Source organism: Lepidochelys kempii, chromosome 7 (assembly GCF_965140285.1).
Source record: "Lepidochelys kempii isolate rLepKem1 chromosome 7, rLepKem1.hap1, whole genome shotgun sequence".
Classification (NCBI taxonomy): Eukaryota; Metazoa; Chordata; order Testudines; family Cheloniidae; genus Lepidochelys; species Lepidochelys kempii.
This window is the reverse complement of record NC_136386.1, coordinates 32,964,588-32,982,701: the sequence shown is the minus strand read 5'-3', so window position 1 is coordinate 32,982,701 and position 18,114 is coordinate 32,964,588. Positions and strand designations below refer to the sequence as shown.

The following is an 18,114-nucleotide window of genomic DNA, read 5'->3' as shown; positions in this document are numbered from 1 at the left end:
ACCCCCAGGCCCCCACCCCATCTCCACAACCCCCTTACTCCACCCCAAAATCCTGAAGATCCACAGCGCCCCCCTCAACAAAACCTACAGCTGTCCCACATCCCTCCAACCTCAGCACAACTCCCTGTGGACATACTGCACTTCCAAACACCACACCTCCTTCCCCCTGCCTCACCTGCCCTCATCTTTCCATCCCCCATGAGATTACCTCCCTTTTCCCCATGAGGTTACCCCCTTTCCCTCCCTCCTCCATTCCTCTCCCCCCATGGAGTTACTTCCTTCCACTCATTTCTCACCCCCTTGGGCTCCCCCATTGGCTCTTTGGTCCCGTGCCTGTTTGCGCCCCACTGTTCTGTTGTGGTTGACGACGTGCATCAGACCCAGCCGTGTAGCCTGTGGGAATGGGGCCCCCTCTCCTTTCTTCCCAGGGAACCCAGAACCTCCTGTCCACAGCAGAGATCAGGGAATGGCAAGAGCTCCCCCCAACCTTCTAGGTAACGGAGGGCAGATCTGGGGTGGCACAGTGTACCCCACCACTCCCTTAACTTCTTCCCTTCTGGCTATCTTGGGGTGTGGGACACCTCTATAGTGGGACACTGATGTCATCCGTATGGACCCAAGAGATGCCCCTGTGCTGTACAGCACCCCCAGCTTCACATAATGCCCCTCCCCCAGATTTGCGGGCATTGTTGGCACCCCAGAATCTGTATATGACCCCCGCATCCATGGGGTCATGATTGACACCCCAGAATCTCTGGGCCCTGCTACCACATCACCTATTCATGGGGTGCAATCAACACGCTAGAATCCCCATGGTCCTCCCCATGCCCCTTTAATTTGTTCCCCCAGTTCCAGAGGAGCTATGAAATCGGGTCTGCCAGATAACGTGGAGGATACCATAATGTGCATGCCACCATAAGGAACAGTCTCCTGGGGGCCAGAGTGGGGCACTGGGGAACCCCAGAAAGAGGGGTAAGAGTCCACCCTGAGCTGCATTTGCTAGGTAACCCCCCAAATTCCAGCCACCCTCCATAGACCCCCCCAGCACCCTCATTCCCTTCACCACCCCAAATTTTTCAGTGCTGGCCCCTCTCCGAATGCATTGGTGCTGGGTCTAATGTTCCCTGATCTCTGCACGGTTCCAGGGCTGCCCAAGGAAGATGGAGGTGGTAGCAAGCTTGGCCCCCTAATCCATGCTGGGTGCAGGGGGACCCTGGTTGGGGGAGTGAAGGGGAGAGGAGGTGCCCCCCATGCATCTCAGCATGGGGCTGCTCAGCAGGGGTTAACCCCCCTTGTTTTTATCTTCCTTGTGGCACTGTTTGGGGTGCCAGGGTCGGGGAGGAAGAAGGGGGGGTGCATCCCCCACATTGCCTGCTGCACGGCTGGTGTTTGCAAGGTGGCCATTTGTCAGAGGGGTGGGGATTATCCCAACAAAGTGCGGAGAGGAGAATGAGCCCCATGAGGTGGCGGGAATTGACTGTGAACCCGTTAAAGGTTATAAACCTTTCCTCTCCCGCAAAAAAGAGAAATCTCAGCTTAGCCCATACCTGTCACAGATGTGGCCAATACACTTTCTAAACTGGTTCCAAGTTAGTCCACTTTCTAAAGTGATTCTGGGCTAATCCACTGTCCGAACCAGTTCCTACTAAACTGGTTTAAACATGTCAGTCCTTGTAGATGGGATTCAGACTGATCTGAGGAATTAGGTCCCAGTCCAGGTCCTGGCTCAGTTTCCCAAGCCTAGCTGGGCCAACATCCTACCTTGAGCTGGGACTGTAAAGCTTCATCCAAATCCAGTTTGACAAACCCAGTTAGAAACCCAGTAAACCGGGACCTTTCTGTGACCCTGTTTCTGGTCAGCTTCCTCATCAGACTCCTCATTGCCGGTCCTCCCCTCCCCCGAACAGCGTCAATCTGCTTCCTAAACTGGTTTAGGCCAGTTTCCTTTATAAACCAGCTCAGGCCAATTCCCTTTAACAGACTAATTCAGGTCTACAATCTCCGCAAGTGGGGACGCAGTTATACCAGGATAAAGGTGCCTTAGGACCTGTCCACATGGGGAAATTTCCTGGCATAGCTACAGCAGAATGGTTATTGTTAATTATTAACTCCCCGTATGGACACTCTGTTCTGGAATAAAAGTGATTTTATTCTGGGATAATTACTCTGCTTGCCAAGCTCTGCCGGGGAATTTCCCCATGCGGACAAACTCGTATCAGAAAAGCTTGTTCCGTGCCTCTACAGGAATAGCTATGCACATTTATACTGGTACAACCACATCCACATTAGGCAACACTGTTCCGCTTTAGGCTGGGGAAGCTAAAGCAAGACAACTTGTTTGTGTAGCCAAGGCTGGAGATTGGAAGCTCTTTGGGAGTAGAGACTGGCTTTTTGTTCGATGTCTGTCCAGCACGTGGCACAATGCAGCCCTGCTGCATCATTGTTAGAATGACTGTTTATGACTTGCATTGCAGAAGTGCCTGTGAGCCCCCATCTTGGTTGCACCAGGTGCTGTACAGACACAGTCCAGTTATCATATGCAACAAGAAATGATGCAGTCCCACTGGTGGCCAGGAAGGTAGTTTGGGGCTGTAGGTGGGATACCTTTAAGGGACCAGTTCCTACCAAATTTGGGGTTCTCTTCCTCAGTGTGAGAGGCTTCCGTTCCCCTGGGCTCCAAATGGCCGCCTTGACCCACGTCTGTCCCCGGATGGTGGGCTGTGAATTGGATGGTTGTTTGCAGAAGTAACTTTGAAGGATGTAAAACTGTTGCGTTCTCTTCTCTCTTCCCCTACTCCCCCATCACCCTGGCCCCCGTCTCAGACTGTGTCAGGATAGGCTGTAACCCCAGTAAGTCACTTCTTTACCTTTGGGGTTTTTATTTCATGTTCTCTCTCTTCTGCTCGTTAAATGAACCGGGTGAATTTTGGGGGTCAATCCTAATGGAGAGGTGACAGGCGTATGTCTGTAGCTGATTTGCTATGACGCTGCACAGAAGACGTGGAGGAGCTGGGACTCCTGGGTACTATTCCTGGCTCTGGGAGGACAATGGTGTCTAGCAGTTAGCGTGTGTGGGCGGGGAGGTAGAACTGGGTACTGTTTTCAGCTCTGAGAAGGGAGTGAGTATAGGGGTTAGTGCAGAAGGGCTGAGTCAGAACTTCTGAGTTCTACCCTTGTTCAGGGAGACACATGAGGTCTGGTGGCTAGAGCAGCGGACTGGGAGTCAGGACTCCTAGGTTTTATCCCCAGTGCTGCCCATTTTAGCGTGTCACCTTAAAATGAGTCACTTCACTGCTCCTTGCCTCAGTTTCCCCTTGCCTCAGACTGACTGCACCTGCCCTGTAGGTGCATGTCTGAGCTTTATACTCCTAATGCATGCTTGATGCTTACAGAGCCTCATATAGGGTGGGAGGGTTGGCTAGGAATTGCCCTGCACCCCATCCCCAGGTGGGCCTGGAACACCCCAAGACAGGACCTGCTATTTCCCCCCACCCCATGGCTTGGCCCCTCGGGCACTGTTGACACACTGCCCTCCTCCCTGCAGCCTATGTGCACCACTGCCCCTGCAGGTTGGATTTGGAAACACACTATGGGGTGTTATAAGCCCCCCTACTGAAAGCAACTGAGGGGGAGTCTCTAGTTCATGGTTCTCGCCCTGCCCAGCACGGAGCTGCTCAGCAGATCTGGGGGTAAGGGCAAATTAAACACACATACCTGTGTCCCCACAGACGAGTGGCAAAGCCCTGGTGGTAAGTGACTGGCACCTTGCTTTGGGATGATAGGTGCAGGGCAGCACAGCACCTTGGTCCTTCTTTCTGTGCCCACAACACACACCACATGCACAAGCAACACATGGTTACATAGACTCACCCAGCCACAACACCACACAGCCACACCACAGTCTGCCCTAGACACACACAATCAGCTACACACACAAATACACAAACTTTCACACTTATCACACATAAACAAAGAGATTCACAAAAGCACAATTGCACCAAACCACCACACCCCCATGCAGCAGGTCACATTCACTCACGTAGATGGCAACACACACACACACTGAGGAGAGTAGATCTTACTCCTTCCAGCAGGGGGACACTGGTATGCACACTGGCCAGAGAACTGATCCAAATACATGTATGCATGCCAGCTAGGGGAACATTATACCACATAAAGACTGTCGTGGGAGGTACCCAGTACACATACATGTGTACCAGCTATGGTGTGTGTCACACCATTACATGAATGTTCCAGCCAGGGATGTACACCATTACATATACATGTGCATTGACTGAGGGGCACACAATTACACGTGTGTATGCACTGGCTGGGGGGCACATGGTTACATGCGTGTATGCACTGGCTGGGGGGCACATGGTTACACACATGTGTGCACTGGCGGGGGGCACACGGTTACACATGTGTGCGCTGTCTGGGGGGCAGCCATGGTTACACTCACGTGTGTTCAGGGCTGCACTCGTGCAAGCAGTGACATGCAGCCCTCAGGTGTGATGCATCTCCTGACAGCGAGGAGCTCCACCCCTTGGACTCAGGTGCGTAGATGGGCCAATGGCATTTCATTGGCTAGAAAGGGGTGGGGCCCCACAGTGGGGATAAGCCCCAGCTCTTGTGCATGTGGGTTCCTAATGTGGTGGGAGGATAACACCTAATCACAACTCACCCTGGTGCCAGGCAGGTGAAGAATTTACTACCAGGTCATGGAAGGGGAAGCTGAGACATAAGGAGGGGAAGAAGTGACCAATCCCCAAGATCACAGAGACAGAGCTGGGGAGAGAACCCAGGAGTCTGGGCTCCCAGCCCCAACACAGATTTCCATGTCTCCCATACAGTCCCTGATCTAAACTACTGTATTGCTCCCCTCCCTGGGTCTGGGAAACCCAGCCAGGATTCACCCTGACAAAGAGTTCCAGGTGTTTGGTGGGTGGGTTCCAGCTCCAAATGAGCCCTAGAAGCCATATCTGAGATGGGAATTGGGAGGAGAGCCAGGGGTGGGGGAGGATGATGGAGGTCCCTACACCATGGGCAGAGACTTAGTGCAGAAAGGTGTGTGGGTGAGGGTTGGGAGTGAGTATGAGAAGGGAGGGTAGGGATGATATGTGGAAAGCGGATAGGGGGGATGGGGAATGAGGTGGGGATGGCATGGCTCTGGGGATGGGGGGACACGGAGGCGAGGACTGCAATCTGTAGAAAGGGGCTGGGGATCAGAGGGGCAGTGATTAGAGGTGAGGGGACCCAGTGAGGAAATACACTCCTTCACCCCACCCCTAATCACTGCCTCTCCAACCCCCATCCCCAGATGTGGGGCCTGGGGGGATCCCTATCCCCAGGTATGTTGTAGCCCCCAGGGTAGGGAAGGAGAGATCTCTGTGCTGGAGTGGGGAAAATACAACCAGGCCCCCCTCCCCCAGCTCTGGTGAGGAGGTGGCTCTTTCGCTTTGGGAACCTGTGCGAGGTCAGGATCCCTTGAACACCCGCTCCTCACCATCCTTCCCTGATCCCCAGAGTCCTTTATTCCAACCAGCAAAAGGGTGCCTCCATTGCTGGATGAGGAGCTGCAGTGTCCGGGTTTCCTCACCAGGTGGCAGAACCCACCTGTGCAAGCTTCATTTACCTGGGGTAATGGCAATTGGGGTGGCATCAGCCCGCTAACCCAGTGGCTGCTGCTGCACTGTGCCCAGCACTGCGGGAGTGTGTGGAGAGGAATATTTCCCATTGTCATCCACCTGCCTCCTCAGAAATGAATAATCTGGGTACTACCACACTTCAGACTATAAACAATAACATTTAGCCATACTCGCTATAAACCTGGGCTGATTAGCCTCCATGCAATTAACATAGGTCCTTCTGCAATACAAATACATAATAATTAGCCCATCTCTCTATCCAGCTGGGGATATCAATCCCTGTGCAATTAATAACATGCAAAATAATAATAAATGAACCACTTTCTTAGAGAACTTGGATTGCTAGAACCATACAATTATTAATACACATAGCTGCTGATTATTTAGCCCCTCCTCTCCCTATAGATCAAGAGTTGTTAGAGTCCCTGCAATTAATAACGTAGGCCAGGGCTGCACTACTGGTGGCCATAGGGCTGTAGCCGGCCTGCCAAGCAGGAGACTGCTCCATGACACCTGCTGGAGGAAGGGCCAGAGGCAGCTGCCCCTGGTTACAGTTGGCTCGCTCTGGGAAGGCCTGGTGGCCAGTGTTTTCTAATAGGAAGACGTGTCCCTGGGCAGGGGTACAAGCTCATCTGCCTTCCCACAGATCGTGGAGCTGAGCAATGGCAGGCAGGCGTGTGTGAGGTGATGCCATGCAGCATGGGGATGTCACTGCAGGACTCACTGCTCTGACACATGTTCTCACAACAGCAGGGGTCACTTCTTCCTGGACCATGCCAGCCTGCCAGAGGGGCTGTTGGGGTCTCTGCTACCTTAAGTTGCCCATCTCTGCATTAGGCCCAAGTAGAAATACCATAATTAATTAGCCCCTCCCCTATGTACCTGGGGATTATTAGCCCCCATGCAATTAATGTATGCAAAATACTAATGAACCATTCTCCCAGAGACCTGGGGTTGTTGGTGCCTTGCAATTAATGTTGGTCCTGCTGCAATACAAATAATTAGCCCTTTCCTTCTCCGTATACCTGGGATTGACACCCCATGCAACTAATATGCCCATTGATTAATTATCTACTACCACATGCAATTATTATGAATACTAATTAAGGTCCTCCCTAGATAGCTGGGTTTATTAGCCCCCATACAATTAATAATAATTAATGAACCATTCCCATAGAGACCTGGGGTAGTTAGAAAGCAAATAATGTAGGCCCTACTGCAATACAAATGAGTCCCTCCTGTCACCACATCCACCTGGGTCTGTTAAACTCCCATGCAATTATTTATAGGCATGGTAAAATCTATTAAATAGCCACATCCTCCCATGCAAAGTGACCTGGCATGAACCCTCCCATGCAATGAATTAGTTGCATATGGTAATGATTCATTAGCCACTTACAAGCTCTCAGCTCTGCCTCCACCCTGCTTTAAGGAACTATGGGTTGGGAGGGGGTGATTCAGGAGAGGGGGGGGTCTCTTGGGTCACCCCTACCAGCTGGGGGTGAATGAGAAATTGAGGTGCTAATGGGGGGGGGATAGTGGGTTAGGATTAGCTATGGGTATTACTTTTTTCCTAGCCTGTGGTTTGAGGGGTCCCCAGCTCCACATTTCTGACTGGGGGACTTCCCTGGAGCTGCAGGGTTGGATTTCAAGATGATCTGTCATTTCTTCACTTGTTCTCTTGCTCACCAGCAGGTGGTGATACACACACACACATTCTCCAGTAGCAATCAATCCTCATTGTTATGTCTTGGGTCTGTGTGTGTGTGTGAGAGAGAGAGAGAGACTAGCAAGGTGGAGAGCTGAATAAAGCAGTGTAGGTGTGCTCTGTGTTTATAGGCCGTGTGTGCAATTGCATCTAGCAGTAGTGTACATTGGGGTGTAGGTGTACTCAGGGCTGTGTGTATGCAGTTATACCCAGTTGGGTATGTGTGCAGTGGGGTGTAAGTGTGGTTATACCCAGCAGGGGGTATAGTGGGGTGTGCGTGTGCTCAGGGCTCTCTATGTATATGGCACACCCGGCAGGGGATTGTATTGGGTTGTAGGTATGCTCAGGGCTGTGTGCAGTTACACCTATTGGGGTGTGAAGTGGGGTATAGTTGTGCTCAGGGCTGTGTGTGTATGGTTACACCGAGCAGGGGATTGTAGTGGGGAGTGGGTGTGCTCAGGGCTGTGAGTGTGTATGGTTACACCCAGCAGGGGGTTGTAGTGGGGTGTGGGTGTGCTCAGGGCTGTGAGTGTGTATGGTTACACCGAGCAGGGGATTGTAGTGGGGAGTGGGTGTGCTCAGGGCTGTGAGTGTGTATGGTTACACCCAGCAGGGGGTTGTAGTGGGGTGTGGGTGTGCTCAGGGCTGTGCATGCAGTTGCAGGCTGTAAGGTTTGGGCCTGAATTTCCTGGGGAGCTGTCTTTTCCTAGCCCTGAGCCAGAGTTTCCCCCCAGCAGCTGTCACAGCCTCTCCAGATCACGGGCACCATCCCAGCGTAGCAACTGCAGAGCAGGAGTGCAGTGTGGTGAGGAATGGAGGGAGTGATGAACTACCCCATCCCTCACCCATCCCCCTATACACGCTCTTTGCCATCAGGGAGTGTATGGGCTGTAGGGGGGTGGGGGGGTATATTGGGGGTCTGTATAGTCCCAGCCTGTTGTCAGCTGGGGCAGTCTGGTGGGGGGGGCGGTGTCTGCGTGTGTTCAGTGTGTATCTGGGGAGGGGGAGATGCTACCTAAGTTGTTATGGGGAGGTTGGTGGGGGGAGCTGGGTGGGTGCTGCCAGCTGGGTGAGTACTGGGGGTTGTGTGTGTTCAGGATGTGTCCAGCCAGGCAGGGGAGGGGCTGGCACCTGGGGGCTGTCTAGGCCTTGTGCCCATTCCCCCGACCCTACTGGAGCACTAACCCCCTGTCCTGCCCCTGTCCCCAATTCAGGTAAAGGCCCCGAGACCCTCTTTGCTGGCCACAAACTCAATGACAATGAGTGGCACACAGTGCGGGTTGTGCGGCGTGGGAAGAGCTTGCAGCTCTCGGTGGATAACGTCACCGTGGAAGGTACGTGAGGACCCCAGACTGGGATAGCAGGGGGGCTGAGGGGCACCGGCAGAGCTGGGGTGGGGGAGACCAGGGCTGGGATAATGGGGCTGCCAGTTGGGATGGAGGGGCACCAGCGGGGTGGGGTGAGAGCACAGGTCTGGTGACTGCCCCCGTCCCACCCTGGTGTGTAACAGTGTCCTGCCCTGCTCCCGCTCCAAGCAGGGCAGATGGCCGGCGCGCACACCCGCCTGGAGTTCCACAACATCGAGACCGGCATCATGACGGAGCGCCGCTTCATCTCTGTGGTGCCCTCGAACTTCATCGGGCACCTGAGCAGCCTGGTGTTCAATGGGCTGCCCTACATGGACCTGTGCAAGAATGGCGACATCAGCTACTGCGAGCTCAATGCCCGCTTCGGCCTGCGCAGCATCATTGCCGACCCCGTCACCTTCAAGAGCCGTGCCAGCTACCTGGCGCTGGCCACGCTACAGGCCTATGCATCCATGCACCTCTTCTTCCAGTTCAAAACCACCGCCACTGACGGCCTCATCCTCTTCAACAGCGGCAACGGCAACGACTTCATCGTGGTGGAGCTGGTCAAGGGGTGAGATGATGCCCCTGCCCCCTACTTCCCCCTGGCCCCGGGCTCCTCGCCCTGCCCGCTGGGCAATGGGCCCAGCCCCAGGGAGCAGGCCTCGTGCCCAACCTCTGATCCATGAGGTATGGCCTCTGGGCCCACTGCTGCATCCTCAGGCACAATACTCCACCCCCCTGGCTCTTCTGCCCTGCCCAGCCCGCTAGGGTCTTCTCTCCACCCCCGCTCCCTGCTCCGCCCACTGCCTTGCCTCCTGCCTCTCACTGCCCCTCATGGGGAGCCCTGCCCTGCCCTGCCCTCACTGACCCTAGCTCTGCCTCGAGTGCTGCCCACAGGGCGCTGAGCCTCATGCAGGGGCCAAGGACTCCTGTCCATTGCCCTGCCCTCTGGGCACACGGTCCTCCCGCTGCCCTGCCAACCAGACCATCTGCCCACCCACTCGCGGCACCACCTCACGCTCCACTGCTCCCTCCATACAGATACATCCACTATGTCTTCGACCTGGGCAATGGGCCGTCGCTGATGAAGGGGAACTCTGACAAGCCGGTTAACGACAATCAATGGCACAACGTAATCGTGTCACGTGACACCAGTAACATCCACACGCTCAAGATCGACTCCCGCACTGTCACCCAGCACTCCAACGGTGCCCGCAACCTGGACCTCAAAGGTGAGCTGTGCCAGCCAGCGCTGTGCCAAGAGGACACTGGGGGCACACTCCCCTCACAGGCAGTGCTGGCGCCAGTGTAGAGCTAAGAGGGGCTGTGCTGCAGGGTGTGGGGGTCGTTAGGGGGGGCTGCGCTGCAGGGGTGTTGGTGTGGGGGGACTGTTGCAGATTGCAGTGAGGGATCAGTATGGGGGGGCTGCGTTGCAAGGAAGCAGGAGGGCAGAGTGAAGGGGGGCTGGGCAGCAGGGGCCAGTGGGGGTGTGGTGGTGGGATGGTGGTGTGGGGCAATCTCCCCATGCAGCCAGCACTGTCTGTATCTCAGATTGGATTGTTTTGCTGAATCTCCCCAGCTGTGTCCATTCAGTTTGGAATTCTGCCTCACTTTCTGTCCTAAACTGCTGTGGGGTTATGAAAAGCCCCGCGCCCCACCCCAGAGGTGGCTGTATCTCAACATTGGCCGGTGCAGGGGAGTCCCTGACTTAGACTGAGCCAAGCACTGGGGTCAGTATTTCTGCAAGCGAAAGGACCCAGAGGTTCTGGTCCATTCCTTGCCCCTGTGTGCATGGATCACTCAATCGGCCGGGAGCAGGCCGGTGCTAGGGGGCTGTCATGGATCCACAGGCTTCGGGCTGTGCTCCCAGCTTTGTGGAGGAATCCCTTCATTGTGCCAGACCCCAGGGCTCTCACTCTTCCTCCAGGGCAGGCCACGTGGCGTCCCGCCTGCTGAGACTGACCCTATGTCTGTCTGCCCACCTCCCTCGTTCCCATGTGGGAGCTGCCAGCTTCCTCCAGCAGCCAGCGCTTCACCCCCAGCTCCCTCTCCCAGTCCTTTCTTCTCCAGCTGGGGTCTGGGCTCAGATTCCCTGCTGGGAGTGTGGGTCCCTGAGTCACTGGGGCTAGCCTGGTCTCTCTGGCCCCTTGCTGTTCTGGGTCGGTTACAGCTGGTTCCTGGAGGGCTCTGTTCATTCCACCCAGACAGGGAGGTGACTCTCGCCCCTGTGTCTCTTTGGACTTGTGTTCACTAGAAAATTAGGTTGGTTTACGTATATTGCTCAGGGGTGTGAAAAATCTACAACCCCTGAGCACCGTAGCTAAGCCAACCTAAGCCCTGGGCTACACTACAAAATCACTTTGGTATTACTACATCACTCAGGGTGTGAATAATCCACACCCCGGCGCAACATAGTTCTATAGACCTAAGTGCCGCTGTGTCCACAGGAGGGCTACTCCCCTCCACAGAGCTACTGCCTCTCGCAGAGGTGGAGTAACTACGCCCCCAGGAGAAGTTCTCTCCTTGGTGTAGGAGCATCTTCTCTTAAGTGTGACAGCTGTGCATCTTCACTAGTGCAGTGTTTTAAGTGTAGACCTGCCCTTAGTCTTTCCCCCCCACTGAGTAACAATGCAGCATATAGGGGAAACCGAGGCACACACAAGGCCATGTCTGCACTGCCACTTATGTCGCTGAGGGGTATGAAAAAAACACCTCCCTGAGCGACGAACATTTCGCCAGCATAAGTGGCAGTGAGCACAGCGTAATGTCGGCAGGAGAAGATACCACCACTCATTGAGGTGGCTTTATTATGTCGATGGGAGAGCTCTCTCCTTCCAACACAGAGCAGCTACCTGAGTGCTTTTACAGCAGTGCAGCTGCATCGGTACAGCTCATGGCCTATGACTCCCAAGAACAGTACCCAAAATTCCCGCTTTGTCACAGCCTGCACCCCAGAGGACCTCCAGCACTGCCCCTATCCCAAAAAACACTCAGCAGCACCCCATTGTGGTGCTCGGGTTCATTGGGGGAGGGCAGGCCTGGGCTGATGGGAGTTGATTGGGGCACCGGGGGGGGTTCATGGGGTGGGAGCAGTGCTGGGCTGTTGGGGGGAGAAGGGGAGTTGATTGGGGTGCTGGGGGCTCATGGGGTGGGAGCAGCGCTGGGCTGATGGAGGGGGGAGAAGGGGAGTTGATTGGGATGCCGTGAATTTGGTAGGGCCCTACTCATGGGGTGGGGACAGTGCTGGGGTGACAGGGGAAGGGGAGTTGATTGGGGTGCTGGGGGGATTGGGGGTGGGGGCAGCGCTGGGGGGAGATGGGGAGTTGATTGAGGTGCTGGTGTTCCTGGCAGGTACTGTTGGGTGCCGGGGTATTGAATGTTCATGGGGGCTGGGATTTATTGGGGGATCCCCAGGGGGAGGGGGAAAGAGAAGTGAATCCTGTTGCCCCCCCATGCCAGAGTGTGGTGGAAGGGCTGATTTATGGGAAGGGGGTGGGGGGGCAGAGGGGCCTTCCTCCCCACCCCAGGGCTATGTCTGACACCCCATAAATCACTGGCTCAGCAGAGTAAGAGCTTCCCACAGTGCCCCGGGGTGGGGTGGGGGTGGGGATCAGAAAGGTTGGCCTTCAGGAACGAATCACTTCAACCCCCCTCCACCAGCCCCACGGTCCCTGTTCATGGGGCTGGATTCCTTTGCTCCCCCATCCCCAGGGCACAGGTTGTGGGGACAGCTGGGGCACGTGGACTGATGGGGGGGGCTTTAGGTCCTCCCTTGGCCGGGTCTGTTCGGTGGAAGGGAAGGTGTGGGGGGGGGGCTAAAGGACTCTTTGCCCACTGACGTGTCTCGTGCCCTCCCCAGGAGAGCTGTACATCGGGGGGCTGAGCAAGAACATGTTCAACAACCTGCCTAAGCTGGTGGCCTCGCGGGATGGCTTCCAAGGCTGCCTGGCCTCCGTGGACCTCAACGGCCGCCTGCCCGACCTCATCGCTGACGCCCTGCACCGGATCGGGCAAGTCGAGAGGGGCTGCGATGGTAAGAGTCTCACCGCTGCCAGAGCCCACCCTCCTCCAGCCTGGCCTCACCCAGCAGGGGGCGCTGTAGGCTCAGACAATCCAGGTCTCCCCATTCCTAGTGCCCCGGACTCCTCTCCTGCTGATAATGGGGATTGCGCCTCTGAAGCCAGCCTGCTTCCAGCCCAGCCCCTTTCTCCCCCACCTCCCGTGGGGGACTCTGGCCCTGTGGTGGGGGCTAGTGGGAGGACCAGAGAGATGCAGGCACCTTCATTAGCTGCCAGCTCCCAGCCATGAGCATTATGTCTCTCATCAGATGCTGCCTTGTGTCAGCCTTGGGATGGTGGGGGGGCTGCCAGGGACTCTCCCCTACGGGCTCCGGTTCCTCACCTGCCATTCCTGCCTCCTTCCCCAGCCCCTGGTGTAACATGCCCAGGCACCTGGATGCTACCCAGCTCTGGGAGGGGAATGGGGTCTGTGGGTTGGAGCGGGGGGTCTATCCCCAGCTCTGACTCTGACTCGTTGCAGGTCCCCTCCTCTCTCTCACCTGCTTTTTTCCACTCTGCCCATGGGGGTTTATGACCCCAAGCCCTGTCCCGAAGGGCTGGGGGAGCCAGGCCAATAACACCCATCCCTGCCCCTTGCCCCCAGGGCCCAGCACCACATGCACTGAGGACTCTTGCGCCAACCAGGGCGTCTGCCTGCAGCAGTGGGACGGCTACACGTGTGACTGCACCATGACCTCGTACGGTGGCCCCGTGTGCAACGACCGTGAGTGTTGTGGCATGGGAGAGGTGCATGCCTGCTGGTTGGGGGATGGGGAAGGATCCCGCAGGGGGAGCTGCATGCCAGGATGGGAGGAGGGAGAAGGATTGTGCTGGGGGGCTCTGTGTGTTGGGATGGAAGGAGGGGGAAGGATTGTGCTGGGGGATTGCAGGGAGAAGGGTGGGGCACTCACACTGTGGTTCTGCGAGTCTGGAGGATCAGGGGGAGGGTGCTAGGACTGGGGGTGTCATGTGCCCAGCTAGGGGTCGGGCAGGAGGAGGATGATCATACTGGGGATGTCGTGAGCTGGGAGCATTAGGAGCCCAGAGGAGCACTCACATGGGGCAGTGGCTTTGGCCTGGCTGGGGATTGTGGTTTGACTGGTCTCTGGGGACACCACTGAACTAATAAAATTTGGGGGTGCCCTGGGCTGGGTCTTTGGGTCTGGTTCATGGGCCCACATTGAGCCCATTGGCTGGGGTCCAGAAACTGGAAAGATACCGGGGGTGGGTCTCTGTGTCAGGGCTGCTGCACAGGTTGTATCAGAGCTGTGGGCCATGTTGGTGTCAGGGGCTTGTTGGCACTGTAGGACAGGTGGGTACTGTGGGCTCTGCCCATGGTCCTGGGTCTGGTTCAGCTCTGTGGGGTGGGTCCATGGGCTGAATCTGTGGGTTAGTTAAGCCCTGTGGGGTGGATCGGCTGGGGTGGGTCCATGGGACTGGATCATGGTCTGGTTCAGCTCTGTGGGGTGAGTCTGTGGGGCAGGGTCCATGGTCTGGTTCAGCTCTGTGGGGCTGGATCCGTATGTTGGCTCAGGGCTGTGGGGTAGATCTATGGAGTGTGTGAGTTGGACAGTGCATTGAGTCCACGTCTCAGAGATGCCTCCTGTGACGGCTTCTCAGCATTGCCCAGCAACTGGGCCCAGAGGACTGATCCATTCCCCACAGGCACCCCCTCCCCCCTAAGCAGATCCTGGTGTGGGGCATGGGGCTGGGATCCAGGCTATGGAGAGGGACACCCAGCTTTGTTGGTGGTGTGGGGAGCTCTGCCCACTGGTAATGGGGGTGGGGCATGTGTGAGTGATTCTCATTGGCACTGCATAGTGGGCACTGGAGTGTGGAGAGTCCTAGCTCTGCTCTTGGCCCAAGTCCATCACCAGGGCATCTGATGAGCCCCCAGGAATTCCTGTCCTCTGCGTTGTCCTCTCCCTCTGTAATTCCCTCCTCCCCCGACGCCCTCTACACTGCGCTTTGCACATCTATGTGAGAGGGGAAATATGCTCCGGGAGGGAAGGAGGGAGTGTAAAGGGGAGCCATGGAGGAGGAGTATGAGGGAGTATGAGGCATGGATGGAGATGGAGGTGGATCGAGGAGGAGTATGAAGGAGTTGGGGGAGGCAGCATGGGGCATGGATGGAGAGGGTGAAAGGGGATGGGGGTGGATAGAGGAGGAATATGTGGGAGTGGGAGGTGAAGAGGGGGCAGTATGGGGCATGGATGGAGGAGCAGGATAGAGGAGTGGTGGAGGGTGTGTTTGGGATGGATGGATGGATGGATGGGTAGAGGAGTGGTGTGTGAGGACATGCTGCAGAGCTGAGTCCCAGATCTGAATCCCCCGATGTCCCAGTGCTATTGGGGGCCCTTTCTCATCCTGGCACCCATTTGTCCTCCCTCTGGCCACTCTGTGGTGCTGACCCCCACCTGGGGGCCCCAGTGAGGGCTGAGGTTCCACCCTGCACTGCGATAGATGGGGTGGCAGGCCTGATGTGATGACCTCACTAGTGCTGGGCATGGGGCGTGGGGGGACAGGCTCCCTCAGCGCTGCCAGCTGGATTAATGGGTCTACAGCGCAGGAGCTGCCCTGGGCATCGCTCACACATCGCATGAGCTGAAGGCTCATTTATCTCTTCCCCCCCCCCCATTTTTAAATGGTCATTGTCTGGGCTTTGCTTTGGGGACGTTTCATCTCTGCACTGACAGCCTCCAGCGCCACCTGCTGGAAGAGGCTGGGACTGGAGTAGCTGGGAGCTCCCGCCAGCCAGCACTCCACCCCATTCCCTATGGCGCCCCGTGCTGGGAGAGGCTGGGGCTGGAGTAGCTGGGAGCTCCCCCCAGCCAGCGCTCCACCCCACTCCCTGTGGCGCCCCATGCTGGGGGAGGCTGGGGTTGGAGTAGCTGGGAGCTTGCCGCGCACTCCGTAGGAGATGCTCTCCCTTCACAGTCAGTGCTGACCCCAGTTCCCCAGTACAGCGGGCTGCTGCACTGCTGAAGTTTCCAACTTTGGCTGTAAAAACAACCTGCCCACTTTTGATCATTAAAGAACCACTGAGTAATTAAACTCTCTGCCCCATCCCAGAGGTGGCTGCACCCAGTGCCAGGTGAGGGATTCCTGTATAGACAGCCCCCCATGCCCCTCCCCAGAGGTGGGTGCATCTCCACACTGGGCAAGGGATCCCTCTCATAAGAACCTTTGAGATGCTGTAGAGCAGTTAGTGGCTTGTTGGTTGTTTCAGGCACCTGTGTGACCCTGGGGCTGTGTGTTTGAGGGTTAGGTACTTTGCCCCACCTGCCCCAATCTCCCTCTCACCTTCTCCTCTCTCTGGGCTCTGATCCCTAGGCTGAAGGAGAAGCTCTGCCCCCTACCTCGAGCTGGCAGGCTCTGATGGAACTGTGTGTGTATTGGGGCTGACAGCCCCATCCATTTCAATGAGCCACTGACTGCCTATGGTACCCAAGGATTTGTTAAGGAGTCTCTTGGCTGGAGCCAGGCCAGCTTCGCTCTCTGTTCCCTGCACCGAAGGGGTGTCACAGATTCCTTTGCCCCCTCTCCTCCTCTGTTACAGTGGCATAAACAGCCTGCTCCTCCTTGTCCCATTCTGGTGCCTCTTTGCCAGGGGGTGGCCGGATCAAATCCAGCTCAGGAAGTTAGCTGCCTAGGGCCAGATGGGGGCACCAGCTCATGGGCTGGCTCAGAGCTGCAAGAAAACATCCCAGGCAGCCAGGGGGGCAGTGGGAGATGAGCTTCTCTGTTGACCTGAGAAAGGATGGAGGGTTATGGGGGAGGGTGTGCTGCCAATGCCCAAGTAGAAGCAGTGGCGGCGGGGGGGGGGGGGAGATGAAGGGCACTGGGTAAGAGAATCAGGGCCCAAACCATCAACTGCGGACCAAGGTAGTGTTGGATCTTTCTCTATTTAACTCATTGTAAATCCGGAATAAGTCCCTGCATTGGATCAGAATCTAGCCCTGGCCCCAGTGTAGCTCAGTGGTTTGAGCATTGGCCTGCTAAACCCAGGATTGTGAGTTCAATCCTTGAGGGGGGCCATTTAGGGATCTGGAACAAAAGTGGGAGATTGGTCCTGCTTTGAGCAGGGGGTTGGACTAGATGATCTCCTGAGGTCCCTTCCAACCCTGATATTCTATGATTCTGTGGTCAGTGGGTGACTCTGGATTGACCCTGGGAAGCTGAGGTCAGAATCTGGCCCTGGTCCCAGCCCCATTTCAGTCAGTGGGTGACTCTGGATTGACCCCAGGGAGCTGGGTGTAGAATCTGGCCCTGATCACACTTACTGCCCTCATAAGAAATCCCTCCAACTGCCAATGGATCTCTGCTCTCCCATGGGACTGTGCTAGGAAACCAGCTGGTAAGGGGGCAGCAGGTAGGAGAGAGCCATTAGTGAGCTCCCTGTCACTGCAAGCATTGACCTCCCTACTCCAGCAGCCCTGGCTCTGCAAATACATCTCAGGTGACCTGTGCTTGCAGGCTCCTGCTGCTGCCTTGGAGCATATCAGCAGCTGCAGGGACCATCCGTGCAGGGATTGCTCCCCCATGCCAAGATGCAGACCCTATGGGGCGGGACACGGGGCTGTTAAACAGCAGCAGGGTAATATGAGAAGGGGTATGGAACTGCTGTCAGTGGGGCTTGGCCAGAGCAGGAAGGGTTAACGCCCCAACTCCATGGAGGGAAACAGGCCAGGGGACGCTTTAACCTCAGTTACACCTCTTCTTACTTCACATAGCCTTGGTAACTCAGCGCCCGCTAGCACCGTACTGGAGTCAGCACTGACTGCCTGGGGAGAGCTCCCCCTGCAACACAGCACCCCTACCACGCAGGGGGCCATTGGGGCCAGCACTGACTGCCTGGGGAGAGCCCCCCTGCAGCACAGCACCCCTACCACGCAGGGGGCCATTGGGGCCAGCACTGACTGCCTGGGGAGAGCCCCCCCTGCAGCACAGCACCCCTACCACGCAGGGGGCCACTGGGGCCAGCACTGACTGCCTGGGGAGAGCCCCCCCTGCAGCACAGCACCCCTACCATCCACGGGGCCATTGGGGCCAGCACTGACTGCCTGGGGAGAGCCCCCCTGCAGCACAGCACCCCTACCATCCACGGGGCCACTGGGGCCAGCACTGACTGCAGGGGGAGAGTGTCCCGGTGAGCCTTCAGCCTGCTTCCTGTAGCACAGTGCTCCTAGCACCACATGAGGACATGGGGGGCCAGCACTTACTGCAAGGGGAGAGCGCCTATCACTGAGCTCTTGCCCAACCCCATGGGTTTGGTCTTCCATACAAGCACTGGTGAGATGGGATCAGCCCCAAACGTAACTATTTCCATGGCTCTGGCGTCACCCACAGCA

General features: G+C 56.6%; 1 protein-coding gene across 21 annotated transcripts in view; it reads left to right on the top strand.

The window, feature by feature from the left end:
• Positions 1-18,114, top strand: part of NRXN2 (neurexin 2) — a 274,833-nt gene that overhangs the window by 133,894 nt on the left and 122,825 nt on the right. For 11 of the 21 annotated variants that reach the window (XM_073351968.2, XM_073351963.2, XM_073351962.2 and 8 more), the window contains 6 exons: positions 2,824-2,850; positions 8,571-8,690; positions 8,892-9,276; positions 9,747-9,937; positions 12,565-12,738; positions 13,368-13,487. In XM_073351968.2, coding sequence (XP_073208069.1) covers positions 2,824-2,850; positions 8,571-8,690; positions 8,892-9,276; positions 9,747-9,937; positions 12,565-12,738; positions 13,368-13,487 — 1,017 coding nt within the window. The remainder of the gene's footprint in view (positions 1-2,823; positions 2,851-8,570; positions 8,691-8,891; positions 9,277-9,746; positions 9,938-12,564; positions 12,739-13,367; positions 13,488-18,114) is intronic. The other 10 variants (XM_073351977.2, XM_073351980.2, XM_073351974.2 and 7 more) reach the window with 3 other exon arrangements.